This window comes from Salmo salar, chromosome 13, assembly GCF_965601325.2.
Source record: "Salmo salar chromosome 13, fSalSal1, whole genome shotgun sequence".
Classification (NCBI taxonomy): Eukaryota; Metazoa; Chordata; class Actinopteri; order Salmoniformes; family Salmonidae; genus Salmo; species Salmo salar.
In genome coordinates, this window is record NC_138303.1 from 29,745,848 (window position 1) to 29,763,187 (window position 17,340).

The following is a 17,340-nucleotide window of genomic DNA, read 5'->3' on the forward strand; positions in this document are numbered from 1 at the left end:
AGAGCAAAGAGTCTTATTTAAATCGTAGCATCACATAGACAGTTGTCTTTTTAATGTTGAGTATGAATTCTACTGTAGTACAGTATGTATCGAATTGACAGACTGATATTGAAATGTGGCCCCATAAACATACAGTACATTAACATACAATGTTATACTATACATATAACACACAAGACAATTTACACACATTTAACACTGACAGATCTCTAGTTTAAAAAAACACCATTGAGGCATGTCCTCCAACATCTTACTAATGCACAACTTCCTAAGTGAACACTATCAAAGTATCTCTACATTAAAGTTGATATTTTTGGCAAGAAATTGTTATCATCATTACAGGCAAAACCTGACAATGATATCTCCATTCATCCAATACTAACTCCAACTGTTTGTTACTCTTGCTTAAATGGCAAATTAAAGATTGACGTTTGTCCCCCTTATATACAGATTACTATGAAGGGAAGAAAATGCTGAAAGAATTCTGAAATTTAAGTGAACCGTCCGCCGTATTTGTAAACAATGCTTTCTTTTGTGATTTTTTTTATTATTTCTTTATTCATTTGCACACAATAACATACAAAACAGTATGATAAGAATTTAAAAGGCAAATGGAAGCGTGTGCAGGACAGGCCAAAAAAAACTGAGAGGCTTGTAAGGCACCTCCCTCTTTCAAATATGTATAAAACCATAGAAAAAAAGTATCCAGATTTTTAAGACCAATTAATAAATAATTTGAGATTTACACAAAGAAAAAGGAAAAAATTATGATTTGGGGTGGATGATGCATTATTAAAATGCATAATCAAAGTAAGTGACAGATAGGCAGGAAAATATTGGGATGAGTCATTGAGTGGAATGTCCAGTAGATATTTTTCATTTTGTATTTGAAGGAGTTGTTGAAGGAGCTGTTGCAGTGTTTGAGGGGGTCAGGGGGTCAGGGGGTCAGGGAGACTTAACAAAAAATGACTGACCTCTGTAATGTGGGTGATGGCGAACTGACCTAATCTTGTACCGAAAAAAGTTGTGTGGAATTCAGTGGCAGTTCTTGTAGAGTAATGATGAACCTGAGTATTACATTTGAATAGCATTTGAAAAGAAACAGGGAGTAGATACATTTTTAATTGGAAGACAAACAAACAGACTTGAAATTGGTTGATTTCATAAATATTGAGGATTTGAAGGAGATGAATACGTGGAGTCATGACTGGCACGACTGTCAGAACTGGCACGACTGTCAGAACTGGCACGACTGTCAGAACTGGCACGACTGTCAGAAATGGCATGACTGAATATAGCTTGTCTCTCTAAGACCTCCAATATTATTGGGTATTAATTGGGCTTATTTGACACCCTACTAGAATTTCTGAAGAGAGGTGTATGGTTGTAAAACATTTACTGAGATTATGTAGAACTGCTGTGGGAGCATCTTCATGAGTTTGTCATAATTAAACAGTAATGTTGCTGACAGATACTGGGGCTATCTTCCCCAACCTTTCTGGAGACTGAGGCTGTGATTAATTTAACCCCCAATGGAAATCCAAGCTTAATTACCACAATTAAACTATGAAGTAATTAACTATTACACACTCACATTGTGCTGCCTACACAGTTGTGGCGTGTCTGAGGATCTAACATAATAGAGAAATGTTAGTGGACATGTTAGATTATAGACATTTGTATTACTTTGTATTGCAAAGTAACTGAAGCAATACCATTTAAGCTAGCAAACATATTGATATTTACCAAGCTTCAGTTTACAGCAATTTGTTTATTGCTTTTCTATTTTGCACAGGCACCTTAAAAAATGTACAATCACACCATAAGAATGTACTTTAGTTTTTAGTATCGTCCTTGAGAATCAATTCATATCTATGTCACATGTGCAGTGCTTTGTTGTGCTAGCTAACCCTAACCCCCTGCTCTCACGGCCCTGTCCCGTCTCACTGCAGCTTGCTGCCCTGCAGCAGAGCGCTCTGAGGAAGGTGAAGAGGACCCTGCCCAGCCCCCCTCCAGAGGAGAGCCACCTCCCCATCATCACCCCGGCCCTTCCCCAAATGTACATGCCCGCTGTGCCCTCCATGAGGGCCGGGTCCAGGCCAGGTCTGGCAGCCAAAGCCAGCCTGCTGAAGGACCTCACCCACGAGCTGAAGGCCGTGGAGCAGGAGTCCACCAAGCTCCGCAAGCAGCAGCAGGAGCTGGAGGAGGAGGAGAAGGAGATTGATGCCAAGCTGCGCTACCTGGAGCTGGGCATTCATCAGCGCAAGGAGACCCTGGTGAAGGAGCGGGAGAGGAGGGATATGGCCTACCTGCGCTGCATGGGCGACCCGCGAGACTACATGTCAGACAGCGAGCTGAATAACCTGCGGCTGGCGGCGGCGGTAGCTTCCTACGAGAGCAACGGGGTGCTGACCAGACCGAGCACAGCACCACTGAGCCAGTACACCAGCGACCTCAATACAGCCGCCCAGTTCCCTCCCATCTCCTCCTTCGTCTCCTACCAGTCATACCACCCCCAGAGCCAGCCAGCTCCAGCACCCCAGCCTGGCACCCCTTACCAGACCGCAGCCTTCAACCAGCCCCCCTACCCTTCAGTGTCCCAGGCAGCAGCTCTTCCCCAGCCCACCCCCCTGCAGACCCAACATCTTCCCCCATCCTACCAGACCCAGGGGTCCTTCCCCTCCCACACATACCCCCAGAGCCAGCCCCCCTACCCGACAGAGCAGGGGGTGCAGCCACTGCTCCAGCAACAGCAACAGCCAAGCCACCATGGGTTCCAGCCTGCCCAGCCTGGCCAACCTCCCTACCCCACCCACACCTCTCCATACCCCAGCCAGGTGTCCTACCCAGCTGGCCCTAGCCAGACCACTCCTTACCAGCCCCAGGCAGACATCCTCACTGTTCATCAGAGACCCAGACAGACCTCTCTGGCTGACCTGGAGCACAAGATGCCCACTAACTATGAGGTCATAAGCAACCCCACTGTAGTGGTGACCACCACAGCCCAAGATGCCATCTACTCTTCCTCCAGTGGGGCGCCCCCATACGGACAGTATACTGGTGGTACCACTATGGCCAACACTTATGGGCCATACTCTTCTACAGCCTCTAGTACATATGGCCAGTACACCACGACAGTTGCCAACACATATGGACAGCAGTACACTTCCACCCTGGCCAGTACATACGGCCAGTATACCACCACCACAGCTAACACCTACTGCTATACCACCACTACAGCCAGCTCCTACGGCCAGTACACCACCACAGTGGCCAACAGCTACGGCCACGGCACTCCATCTGACCGTCTGCACTCGGTTGACAGCCCGTCCACCTACGCACAGGACAGTCTCTACGGCCCAGCCAGCCTGGAGCAGAACATCCCAAGGAACTACGTCATGTGCGACGACATCAGTGAGCTGACAAAGGACGGCCTGGGCGGCATGGTGGCAGACATGCATCGAAGCGACGGTCATGGTGGACGCTACATGGGGGAGAGCGGCCCGGCGAGAGGAGGGAGTTCCTACGGCAGGCCGGAGGACGAGCTGACCAGGGAGGAAGACCTGTACGACCACCACAGCAGGGGTAAGAGCAGCTACCACCCACGAGGGTCAGACACATATGGCCGAGTAGTGGGCAGCAGCAGCACTAGCATGGGTGGGGGATCCGCCTATTACTATGATGACTACACCAAACACGGCGCACAGCGCACCGGGGTCCAGAAGCAGGCCTCCAAGAGCCTGGCTCCGGCCGTCATGTCCTCCAAGCGCAGCAAGCACCGCAAGCAAGGCATGGAGCAGAAGATCTCCAAGTTCTCCCCCATCGAGGAGGCACGCGACGTGGAGGCTGACCTGGCCTCGTACACCATGAGCATGTCGGGCGGTGGCAGCTGCACCGTAGTGTCCCGGGCCAGGAAACTGCAGGACGACATGGCCTACGGCCTGAGGAAGAGTGCCTATGAGCAGAAGCGATACTCCTATCCCGAGGAGGACGAGCGCATGTACTACACCTCGGGCCGTTCACGCTCCACAGGCTATGGCATGGACAAGATCTCGTCCCGGGACTATGCCGGCTACCGCAGCCGCTCCTATGAGAGAGATGGGGACAGGGATCGCTCGTCGTACAGGGCGGGATACAGTCGGGGCAGACCCCCCATGCGCTCCCAGTATTCGGAGGAGGAGAACCTGCTGAGCTCCATGGGTGTTCATGTGCGGGCCTCCTCCCTGGGCCCAGAGCTGTACGACAGCCGTAGTAATCAGTATTATGGCCAGTACGGTTCCAGCCACTCCCTGCCTGATGTGCAAGACCACATGAGAGACTTGCCCCGGACTCACGTCTACAAACCAGACGATTCTTACATTATAGACGATATGCATTGCGCTGTTTCAGACAGCGAAGGTAAATGGGTGCTGAATGCCAGTCTCTGCCCACGTATAAACATCCCCCACCCACCCACCCACAGATAAGGCTAGATGAGAGAAAGAGAGAGAGTCGTTGCATGATTCCCTGGTGTTGCGTCTTGAGGGCTATACTGGCAGTTCTCGTCCCGACTGACTGACTGCTGTCTGTGCTGTCCCCCTGTGCCAAATCTGCATGATCCGCGTGTCCAGTTTCTTCACTTTGTTCATCACTTTCTCTCGCATGTTCTTCTGAGGTGCATCATTTTCTTTTACACAATGTTGTTGTTGTCTTGTAAAAGTTAGGTTTTGTTTCTTGTTGTGATTAACTTATCAGTGTTTTACATTTGTTGTCTTTTTTTATGTGTGCCGTGTTTTCATATTATGCATGGGGGTAAATATCGACTTCTCTTCTTTTTTTTTCTCTCCTTCCCGTTCTTCTTTTGCATGGCCTCAGTCTGCATGCCTCTGTCGCCGTCGGACTTGGAGATTGACTGTGATCTGCTCTTGGTTTCCAAAGCCTACAATCTTGGCCAAGAGGAGACAGACTGGTTTGAGAAGCCCAGGGACCTGCGCTCCGGCTCCCGTCACTACGGCAGTGGAGGCCACTCCTCGTCCGGCCGCAGCCGCCACGTCAAGCACACCTACCACGACTACGACGAGCCCCCAGAGGAGGACCTGTGGCCCCAGGACGAGTATGGCCAAGCCCGTCACTCCTCCTCCTCGCGGGACCACCGCCCCCATGGCAGCGGCAGCTCCGGGAGACACTCCTCTACGTCCCGCCACTTGGACGAGCCCCGCTCCTCTCGCTCCTCCAAGGGACATCCCAAAGACCCGTCCATGCGCCACGACTCCCGCCAGTTGTCCTCGTCGGGAAAGAGGGGCGACTCCCGCTCCCAGGGGGGGTATCACTCATCGGACTACTCCAGGGACCCGTCGGGCCACCACCACAGCCAGGGTCGCTCTTCCAAGTCCTCGTCCTCTCACGATGGGCGGACTTCCTCCAGGAAGCAGCAGGACCTCCAGGGTCACCCTTCCTCTACCTCCAGGGGCCAGGGCAGCTCTGGACGTGGGCAGGGCTCCACCAGTGGGCCTCCAGGCTCCAGGGGACAGGGTCCTACCTCCCAGCAGGATGGGCTGCAGCCAGGCCAACGCACCCAACTGCAGCAGCAGCCCCAGACCTCGGCGGCACGGCAGACAGGCACCATCCCTGCAGGCACCACTCCTGGGGGCCAGCAGCCTCTGGGCCCGGGCCAAGCCCAGCAGGGTCTACAGGCGAAGCCTGGTCAGCTTGGTCCTGGTCAGGCCAGTCGCCAGCCACAGGCAGGAGGCACAATGGGGCAACTGCCAACAACTGTGGTGAGTACCCGATTATGACTTAGTACAATATAAGTGTGGTTACAGTCAGTGACACTAGATTGGAAATGTATGAACTATAATGAGAATCACTGTAAATGTATGTAGATGATTATTTAACGCGTTATTTAACATCATTAGAGGTGTTTGGTGGCCTCTCTCCCTCTCCTCTCATCTCTTTCTTACCTCTTTTCTTCTGTCTCCCTCCCCTTCCTCTCTCTTCTACATCCCCCCCATTTCTATGCCGCCCTCTCCATCTCCCTCTCCACCCCCTCTCTCCCTCTGTCTCTCTGATAAGGCCTAGCACATCACTCTGAGAGGAGGTTTTATTTCAGTGTGTGAAACCCTGTTGGAAGACCTTATCTAGTATTGTGATTAGCACTGTGGCTGAAGATAGTGGCAGTGTAACAGCCTCTGTCTATTCCACTCAAATGGAGGAGAGAGATTCATCCCCCAAAATGTCTTCCGCTGCAAATCATTCTCAAGCCTTCCATTCCCTGTTTGTTTAGTTATGTCTCTGAATACAGCACCTTGTTTTTAATATACACAACTATACAATGTGCAAAGTCTTTCGGCTATGTGTTGTGTTTTACATATAATGCTGTACTGTAGCCCATAGAAATCCTGTATTATAGGAATTCTAGGATCTTTATGCTGTAGCCTAAACTGACGACATACTTGGTATTGTGTTTTATATACATCTTTAGGGTATTTTGACACTTATATTGAGGCATTATGGAAATCAGAGGGGAATACAGGCAGGTGGGACAAACAGTGGGAAGATTGGACACAGAGTTTGTATGATTATTATTATGTGAAATGGAAATGCAGTTGTTAGGAAATCATATTAATTCAATCACATTCATCCTGTCCCACATTGATTTGAACTGTCAACGGTGCCTGTTCTCTCTGAATGGCCCATTGAGTGATTAAAAATCATTGATTAAAAATGCTAAATTGTGGAGCATTGCATCCTCTCACAGGGTAGAGTGAATGCAAAACAGATCATGTTTGATTATTTGTCAAACGTCCACAATGCTAAGCTAATTAAATACGTTATATTTTTTTCCAATAACCCATTACAGAGATCATATTCCCAGTTTGTAAATCACGATGCACATTTAGATGCACAGCTGGTTGGTTGGCAGGGAGGAAACGATCTCTGGCTAATTGCTAATACTCATCATTCTCAATATGTCTGTCAAATGACGTTTTGGCATGGGATATTAGCAGGGGTCGCCATGATATAAGGCTAATCTTTAAGTGCATCAGAACAAAATAAATGGTATACAGTCTGTTTCCACCTTTAACCATCCGTGTTCCTCATCGCTCTGTCTCCCTCTTCCAACAGGCACCTGTTGCAAACACACCCCCTGTGACTGCCATAGGGGCCAAAGCTGTCATAGGAGGGGCGGCCCAGCCTGCAAAAACACCTCAACCCCCACTCACAGGAATAGGTAAGTATGCCTGCCTGCATCCACACTGCTCCACCCACTGAACATTTCACTGAGAGGGATTAGTACACTTGTACTCTCCTCGGCATTAGAACACATGTCAAACTCAGTCCAAGGAGGGCCGAGTGTGCGCAGGTTTTCGTTCCTCCCTTGCACTTGATTGATGAATTAAGGTCACTAATTAGTAAGGAACTCGCCTCACCTGGTTGTCTAGGTCTTAATTGAAAGGAAAAAACAAAACCTGCAGTCACTCGGGCCCTACTTGGGATGAGTTTGACACCCTTGCATTAGACAGACAGACAGACGCACACATGCAAACGATCAGAGTGTTACGTAATCAGGTATCACGGGTGTCCTGTCTAATCCCAGCGATTAATCCTGAGAAGGCCCTGGGAAGCTGATGGATAATTTTAACTCAGGAAACAGAGAGGGAAGGTTCATTTCCATGTCATGGCTCAATTGGGTCTGTGCTCACATGCTCTAGTAGTCTATACAGTCCCATCACCTTCACCTCACTGACAGCTGCATAGACAGTTGTGTTGCAGAAATAGACACCAGGGTCAGAGTCAGTGTGTAAACCTGTGTGGCCTTTGAAGCACCACGGGGTATCAGATTGAGGTGTAAATTCATCTCCTGATAAATACACTGGCTTCAAACTGTTGTGATAGTGTGCACGAAAACAGAGTATGGCATCAACTGGATTATAAAGAATGTCTTTCTAATCATCATCCTTCTTCCTCTTCCTCCCCTCTCCCTCCATCCTGCAGGCTCCAAGGCCGCCCCTAGACCCGGTGGCATCGGGAGCGCGGCAGCGGGTCAACCTGGGATGGAGGGGGAGAGTCTCCTCTCCAAGGTCCTACCAGGAAACCCTGCGGAGGCAGCAGGAAAACTAGGAGAAGGTGCCCTGCTAGAGTTCAGACTCCATGTTGTTACTCAGACTCTAATGCATTCTAATTGTTACATTGTGCTTAATCACACCTGTCTCTCTCTCTCTCTCTCTCTGTTTATCCATTTGTCTATCTATCTTCCTCCATCTGTCTATCTTCATCCATCAGCTATCTCCGGTTTCGGCAAGAAGTTCACCTCGTTGTGGTGAGGTGTTGAGATGAGGGTAAGTGTTCACCTGGCACTACCGAGTAGAAAGCCTTAACACAGCCTGGGAGATGACAGTGTGCTTGGCTATAGACAGAACCACTGTACCTCATGATATATTCCTTTCCCCACTGTATGTGGGTGGTTCGGTTTTTTCCCCAAACCACTTTGTGACATTTTTGGAGGTCTTAAGTGCACTTTGTGCAGGTTTGAGTGTCTCTCCTGAGTCCTGAACTAGGATTTTATAACAGCATGACAGCTCACCTCAGTAAGTAACAAGTAGGTGACTCACCGTCGCGTGATTTCAGGTGTCTGTAAATGTTATGGAGGATGTCGTGAGGCTTCGTACCAGAAAAACCTAGGAAGACCCCCGCTTTGTTTTACTGTGAGAGAGAGAGAGGGAGGGAGAAATACAGCGACCAAGAGAAGATATCTGAGCGCACTGGTGAGTCCAAAATCTCTATTTTCTGCTGAACTTGTAAACACATACAGTGAATATTTCAAGTTGCAGCATTTTAAAATACAACTGGAAAAGGTGAGAAAACCTGACATGATCGACCAGCTCAAGATTGATAGATTTTGGTTTTTCCCACTCTCATTCAGCCAACGAGGGCAGGAATCAATGGATGCTGCATGTCCCAGGTCTACGCACACAATGGCAGAGAAACAATGCTGATTTCTCTGGCCGGCCAGACAGTAAGTAATACACACAGACACATCAAACACAACTGCCCGGTGTATACCTTAGTAATACACTACTGACACAATAATCATAACAAAACAATGATCATTATTTACCATTATAGTCAATTATGAAGTTATGTTATGGTAAAGGTTTAGGTCACAGCCAAGGTAGATATTAGATACATCTCCATAACATGTTGCAGTTAAGTCGCTCCTGCTATTGTTTGCATATAGTAGGCCTATCCTGTTTACAGCAAAACAATACTGCATCTTGTGCTAACCTTGCCATGAACACTGACCCTTGACCCCTTGGCTCTCTGTCAGCCTCGGCATGAGTTACAGCCATACTACTGTGACAGCAATACAGGCAGTGGAACTGCCAGCTCTAGGTCATGTTTCAATGGGAAACCAGGGCTAGAGAAGAGTGAGAAGGGCTCAATGTCTGTTTGTATGTAATACAACCCTCATGAAGAGTGTTGATCTTACCTCAGAGGGTTAACATATCCGATGTCCAGTGTATGTAATACAACCCTCATGAAGAGTGTTGATCTTACCTCAGAGGGTTAACATATCCAATGTCCAGTGTATGTAATACAACCCTCATGAAGAGTGTTGATCTTACCTCAGAGGGTTAACATATCCAATGTCCAGTGTATGTAATACAACCCTCATGAAGAGTGTTGATCTTACCTCAGAGGGTTAACATAAGGCCCATTAATAGATGATTTTTATTAGAGATAGCATGTAATCTAGGGCAAATTCTACCTATGCTTGTCTATGGCATTGTATCATTGTTTTTGGCAGTTAGCACCATTTGTTATCTTGTACCTCTTTCATCAGTTTATAGAGATTGTAGAAAACAACCGATTTGATGCTAGTATCTGTTTGCTGTTTGTACCCGAACAGCAGACTTCTCTTGTGGCTCAACTGCAGTCCTTTTAGATCACAAAGCATTAGAAGACACAAAATTCTCTACCCTCAAACATGTATAGTTAGGGTATTGTTACCTTCTGGCTAGGCCCCTGTTTTTAATAATGCAACCGGTTATCCGGTTATGAACTGGACTGATCATATTCACAGAGAACAGAGAGCACGCTCTCGGATTATAGATAGGCTCTTTGGCCAGTAACAGTATCCGTGGATGGATATGAGGTTCAGTGACAGGGGAATGTTTACCATAAGATTGTGTATCCATCAACCTCCCCTGGGAGCCCTTCTTCCCCCCTCCCCAGCCAACATACAGTACAGACTATACACCTCTCAACTCGTCACTGTTCCTCCACTAAATGTGCAGTTGGCTATAGTTGACCTGTTTGGTCAAGTAACCATGTCAAATACACCACTAGGCCTAGCAGCAGTTTTAACTGGAGTTCAACCAGGGACTATGCTCCACCACATAATATACTACCTTCTCCTCTTTCTACCCCCGCCTCCTCCTCTTTTCTCTACCTTCTTCTCTCTCTACCTCCTCATCCTCCCCCCCCCCCCCCCCATGGTGCCTAATAGACTTCACATCATGCAGTAGTAATGCATGATTGCTTTCCTACATTGAAAATGCCAGCGTAATTGACTAGGCCCAAGGCTAGAGCGATGAACCACAACACACAGAGACATAATGGAGGAGAAAACAGAGCAACAGCAGCATTTGTTTATCTTTGTGTCAGTGATCAGAGAGACGCTATGGTTGTTTAGAAGAACGCGTTCCTGATTGGTTTTCATTGTGTTGTGAAGTTGTTCATTTTGAGGATCAGATCGGTGGTAATCAGATCCTTTATCTGGGCAAATGTTTACATGATCAGCTCTTCTGGAGAAGAGTTGAGTCCTGATAAATGCAACTGCTTGGGACTATTGTGACAGGGTGCACTAAAGCACAGATCATCAAACATGTTGAAATGAGGCAAGAAAACTTTATTGCACTTAGACATAGTTTGCACTCATCCAAAGAGCAGTTATCACAAGTGGACTGTAGAGCAGAGCAGTACTTGGTGACATCTGAGCCCTGCTCTCCCATGGTGCCTAGTGAGGTCACGGGGTCACCTGGGCTGTATTCACTGAGATAGAAATGTGAGGAATACAGCTAACACATTCCCTGTTCTCCCTGTCAGTTCCAAACAATATGTTTCTATCTGATCTTCCTGTAAGAATGAAATGGCTGTTTTTGGACTGTGTGGATCACCTGACATCTAAGACTCACAGGAATGTCCCACACACTTCTTATTTTCAATGACAGCCTAGGAACAGTGGGTTAACTGCCTGTTCAGAACAACAGATTTGTACCTTGTCAGCTACAGGGATTTGAACTTGCAACCTTTTAGTAACTAGTCCAACGCTCTAACCACTAGGCTACCCTGCCGCCCCACTATGCTCACAGAGGCTTCCTTCTACCACAGTGGGACAGCAGTGGAGAGAGAGAGAGAGAGAGATGTACAGCAGGTATCATGTTGTTGTCTTAGTAAATATGTTCCTGAAGCTAACATAATGTCTCCCTACTAATACATTTAAGCGTGGTTGATTTTCTACTAGAGATGATTCATTTGAAACGAGTGTGTAACTGATCCGTTATACATCGATAACATACTGTATATCCATCAGGTTCAGTTGTCAGCAATGGCAGTGTGCTGCCTGAGACAGAGACCCATGCTGCGTCTGTAGTGCAAGGTGGTCATGATGACTAACCGCCTCATGTGACCAGTCTGTCTGTCTCTCTCAGCATAGCATTCTCACATACAGACATTGGTGCTGCTAACTGAATGAATGGACTCTCATGTACCGTAGACCATCTTGCATCAAGCTACTGTATATCTGTGAAATGGAGTGTTCTGCAGTGTTTATGCCAGATTCAGTGAGAGACGACAGGCTTCCATGCGCTTATAATCACAATATTCACTGATTATTACTGTTACTATTTTGTTAAATACGTTTCACTGAGGATAAATTGAGTGTAATGACATGGAGATGCAGTATAATTACATAACCTGCACAGACCTCAGTTCAGTTCAGTCCTGCTTTTCTTCTGCTCTTCTGCCATCTATTGTTGAATCATAGAATTTCACTCTGTTCTAATCTTGTGTTCACATGTGCATTGTAATGGAAGGGTTGATTTAGAAATCTCATCGCCACAGAATGACATCAGTGATTTGTTCCTCTGTTATTCATTGGGGCTCCATTTTATTTATTTACTCTGTCATTTAGCCTGTAGTGAGCTACTCATAGGAAACTAGTCACCTGACTTTGTTTTCCTTCTCCAGAACGATTTGAGGCCCCCAGACTGCAATGCCCCTAGCCAAAGAACAAGGACACTGACCCCTGAGCCCCCCTGAACACCTAAGCCATCGGATCACAAGCCCTGAGGATCCCTCCAGAGAGAGCCTAGCTGGATAGAGAGCCTGATTCCTGCCACTATCTGGGTGTCACCAGGATGTCACTCCTCAAGGACCATCACCTCCCAAACAGCCATTATCCTTTGGGGAATGGGCGCTATACTAAGGAATACTCCACCCAGCTGCTCTGTAGGATGATGGGAAGGGACCACAGTACTGTGACCCCACAACACGCTAATGATGCTATCCTCTAGTCTGTAGGCTGTCCTCTAGTCTAATGATGCTATCCTCTAGTCTGTGGGCTATCCTCTAGTCTAATGATGCTATCCTCTAGTCTGTGGGCTATCCTCTAGTCTAATGATGCTATCCTCTAGTCTGTGGGCTGTTGTGCTGCTGCCTGCTGGGGTTCGTAACAGACGTGGCCGTGGTGGCATGGTAGGATCCTTGATTCCGTAAGCCTGTGCTCAGATTAAAAAACACACAGACACACTCTCCTCTCATCTCTTAAAAAGAAAAGAGAAGAACAGGTTTTTCTGGTACTAAAGACCTCCTGTTTAATTTGGATGCTGATAATTTAGGAAAGAAGAAGAAAAGACAATAAGGATGACTTGGTTGACAGAAGCTAGGAGGAAGTCTCCACAGTTTGCTCAGTTTTTTTCTCTACATTCCAGAATGGAAAAAAGCCCCGTTTTTTTTAATGCTGATTCGATGGATTCATTTTTTCCCCTCTTGCAATGTGTCTAAGAAGTGGATTGTGGATTTAGGATTTGGAAATGCATGGAACTTTATATCCAAGACCTTACACTGTTCACCATTTCAGTCACAGAGGCCATAAGACATTGGTTAATAATAATAATAATAATAAAACATTTGAGTAAAATGTATCCAAAAGAAGATGAGGAGGACACAACACTGAATCTGGCCACAGGATGGGAGAATCATCATTCGGGAGGTTTCCATTGCACCATGAGAGCCGAATGTGGCCAGGTTTGTTTTTTAGCCATTGCAAAGCCATTAGTAAGAAAAAACATCCCCAGAACGTTTGGGTTCCTGGTGTTTCTGAACCTTCCCACAACGTTTGGGTCTCTGGTGGTTGTGTTTTTTTTTACGACTCAGTTTTTTTGTTCTCGTTCTGTATTTGCCTGATTTTCTGGATTCGCCTTAATCATTGCATTATTTTTTATTTAGAGTAAAGTTACATCTTATTTTTTTACTCCATGTTCTGTCCATAAAGCTTATTTTAATTGCAGACTTTTTTATGTAATAATGATGTCCGCTGGAACACTGGCTGTGAGATTAATTTATATTGTGGGATTTTGTTTCACTTTTAAATTTGTAATCCTTTATATTGTGTATTTTCTCATACATTTTTGTGTTTATGGTTGCCATAATCATTGATTACGTAATGTATTTATGATTATTAATAACGAAAAAGCAATAGTATGTGGAAGAAAGTCAGTAAAGAGCACAATCTTGTGTCAATTTACAAATCGTTAGTCAGGAATGTGTTGCCTCTGTGCGATATTCTACTATCACATCTTAACAGGGCCACACCTGGGTTGTATTCATTAGGCACCAAACAAAATAAAAAACTGACAAACAGGGAGGAACTACCTGAAATTGTCCAATAAGAAATTATCGTTTTTGTTTTCTGTTGCAAAACGTATTGCTACGGAGTGCTCTAATAAATACAACCTTGGAAATCCAGTCTGGTAGTTTGGTACTGCCCAGTCAAGGCATATCATATCTGCCCATTATGATATGTGAGCACTGCAAAACAGCAGAGAGGCACTGAATACAAACCAGTGCAAATCACCATTGTATCTGACTTGAAGTAGTTTAGCATTCTTTTGTTGACTGTCATAATTATTGGGTTTTCATGTTTTCTGGCTTACTACAGACTTTTAACATCCAAAACACCATCACAGGGGAAAGAGAAACACCTTACAGACATGTAGTACATATTGGCTATGTGTTTCAAACAGACTGAGAATGTTACGACTGGAGAGACACCTACTCTGCATACACTCACATATGGCTGCGGGCAACAGTGATGTATGAGTTATGTGCGAGGTAGCAAAAGGTGTTTGGTGGATTAGACACTGAAGTGTCAAAGATACAGCACAGTTGGTTCCGTTTTTTTGCCTTTGTTTTTGCGACCAAACTGCAAACCCCAAAATGTTGACGATTGTCACAGAAACCTCTCAGGTCAGTGTTCTTCCTGCTGTTCTTTGCAGTGCAGCGTGTGTAGTAGTGTTACTGGTCATACGCTGAGACACTAGAGGCCTACTGATGGGAGCCCAAACGTGATGTATATTCTCTCTCTCTTTCTCTTTCTGTGGTTGCTGGAATCAAGCATGCTCTGGCAAAACCTCAGTAACAGTCACTTCTGTAACGTTACGTTCCTGATGTTTGTATGTGTGTGAGTACTGTATGCGTGTGTTTCTCACCATCCTACTAAAAAACAAACCATTATCTGGCAAATAAAACAAGTGTGTGGTCGACAGCAACTTTTACATTTCAAACGTTCTATGCAATGAATCATATTTGGGGGAAATAATAGGGAAGAAACCGAACACTATCATTGTCATGGCTGAGACAAATACTGCTTCCTTTTAGCATTCCTGCTACAAAAATGGATTGACTTTGTAAATAGCTACAATATGTGTACGTCAGGAATTTGATTCAATGTTTTTTTACATTTCTTTTTAGTGGCATGTTTCAGTCCCTTCACTGAAAATTGGAACCGGTTGCCAACTGGTTAACTACATAGGCACCCTAAAATGGCACACTATTCCAATTAGTGTACTATAGGCTGGCTATAGGGAATAAGGTGCCATTTTCGATGCAGAATAGTGTCAATAAAGTCTGCCATCTTATTGCTTCAAGCATGGGTTGCTGGGTACAGCGAATGGTCTTGTACATACAGTGCTGAAGACCCCATTTTTGTTGGACGGCCATAGATTCCAATATTTGGCTGCTAGTTTGTGCACTTGTTATTCCATAGAATAGAATGAAGCTGCTAAAGACTTAAGCCAATTATATGAAGAGATTAAATATATAAATATGTAAAACAAATACTATATGATAAATATATATAACACATATTTGAGAAATGACAGGCACTTTTCATGATCGAAGGGAATGACCTGGTGTGTGTACACTGCCACTACCTATTAACATACTATGATATTCAAGAAGTTTGAACGTTGATGGGAGGCTGGCAGCACAACAGAGCTTTTTTCCTTTCAGTTGTCCCCCGAAAACCATTGTAAGCTAAACCCACTCACCATTAATTTGGCTTGAAAGGCTTTAGTGTGAAAATCCCTTAACCCACAACTCACTCGGTACAGTAACTGCTGTTTCAAGTCTGGGTGATTATTTCAATGTAAAAAAGTGGAGATATTTTTATAGCATACTTTAATGGAATATCTATACACAAATATTATTGTATCATACAGATAGTCATTGGTACACTGGCGAAATCCCTATGAAGTTCATGGAATAGAATGATGATCATATCAATATTGTCTTACTGTTACAAAGGCCTCCTTACAGTAGATAGACTGGCATGGAAAGCACCTCACAGGCTGTTAGAACAAACTAGTGACAGATAAAGTCACTGTCAGTGGATGGATTATCAGATATATAAATGAGATAGAGATAATAATGAAGTTGTTCAAAAAGAAGAGAACCAATACTGATGAAAATCCAATTATGACTTGTTTATGTTCAAAATAGTTTGTAACTGTGTTCAATCACTTTGCCTCAGGAAAGCACACACAAAATGCACCGTGGTGAAATGAAATGGGACGTTAATATGCATAGTAGTAAGGGCTTATTATTACAATACTGGTCAATCAAGAAAGCCATCTTATTACTGTCCCATCCAGTCCTAAATCTACTCTGGATTGCATGGGCTTTGGACCACAGCATTTTGCCAGGGACAATTAAAACACCCATGTCTTTTTTTTACGTCAACCAAAAATTGTGCTTTTAAAGTAGCATAGCAACTGCGACTACCTGCCCTTGCTGTGGATCATTGTGGATGGCTATGCACAGTGAACAACAGGACATTACTATGGATGAACAGAATAGGGTGACAGACAAGGGAATGCCGGTAAAAAAGCTACAAAAAATCTTTCTCAACCATCAGGGAGCAGTCATCTTTCACCTTAGTGAAAAGTAACAAGTGCATGAGCTAATGCAGCATAAAGCCTCTCCTTACATCTGACAGGCAGGCAGACATATTCACTGTAAATACCAGTCAGGGCCATAGACTGCTCTGTACAACATGTAAATGTCATACTAAACACTATCACAGGCATGGAAAGCCACGCAGGCTGACCTCGCCAAACTTGTGCTTTTGTGAATAAAAATGACAAAAAAGCATTGTGTATGTGGCTGGCTTGTGCAGACTGTTTAATTCAAAACAAAAAGTTGTATTCGGAAACATATTGGTCTGTGTAGAGTTTCTATACATGTTGTGTTTGTAAAACGAGAAGAAAAAACTCCTTCCTCAAAAGGGATATCCTGGCTTCCATTAACTGGATGGAGGTTTGTAAAAAAGAACATCTAATTGAAAAAAGCAACAGAAAATAAAGACAGAGAGCCTAAATGAATAAGATATTACATTCACTGTTGTAAGTGCAATGAGCTATACTTCATGTATCCATTTGCAAACCTTGTGTATGTTTCAGTGTATTCCTGTAAACAGTTGTAGTAGACTTGGTGCATCATGTCATGTAATGTGATGAATGAAATAATGACCTTACAATACATTTCAATCAGGAAAAGAATAAAAGACAAATACAAAAAAAATACTGTTGTCTGTAGTAATCTTTCTAGAATTACAAGCAATACAGTCAGATCATTATAGTGAGCATTCTATAGCCCTGTTTATACCTGCCTCTTAACTTGCATCCTTTGTCCTGATTGTGCCCATATTTTCAGACCGGTGTAGATGATTAAAAGCTGCATTGTGATCAGATCTTCTTCACCACCTCCGGAGGTAGTCAGGCACAATGGGCTGCGTTT

The 17,340-nt window shown here is 45.0% G+C and overlaps 1 protein-coding gene across 2 annotated transcripts in view; it reads left to right on the forward strand.

Moving 5' to 3' along the window:
* LOC106566792 (protein bassoon) overlaps nt 1-13,055 on the forward strand; it is a 175,297-nt gene extending 162,242 nt beyond the window's left edge. The window contains exons 6-13 of one of the 2 annotated variants that reach the window (XM_014135183.3): nt 1,953-4,398; nt 4,918-5,756; nt 7,105-7,210; nt 7,975-8,106; nt 8,263-8,318; nt 8,608-8,744; nt 8,903-8,995; nt 12,232-13,055. In XM_014135183.3, the coding sequence (XP_013990658.3) occupies nt 1,953-4,398; nt 4,918-5,756; nt 7,105-7,210; nt 7,975-8,106; nt 8,263-8,303 (3,564 nt within the window). In that variant the 3' untranslated portion in view covers nt 8,304-8,318; nt 8,608-8,744; nt 8,903-8,995; nt 12,232-13,055. The remainder of the gene's footprint in view (nt 1-1,952; nt 4,399-4,917; nt 5,757-7,104; nt 7,211-7,974; nt 8,107-8,262; nt 8,319-8,607; nt 8,745-8,902; nt 8,996-12,231) is intronic. The other variant, XM_014135185.3, reaches the window with a different exon arrangement.
* Nucleotides 13,056-17,340: the final 4,285 nt, after the last annotated feature.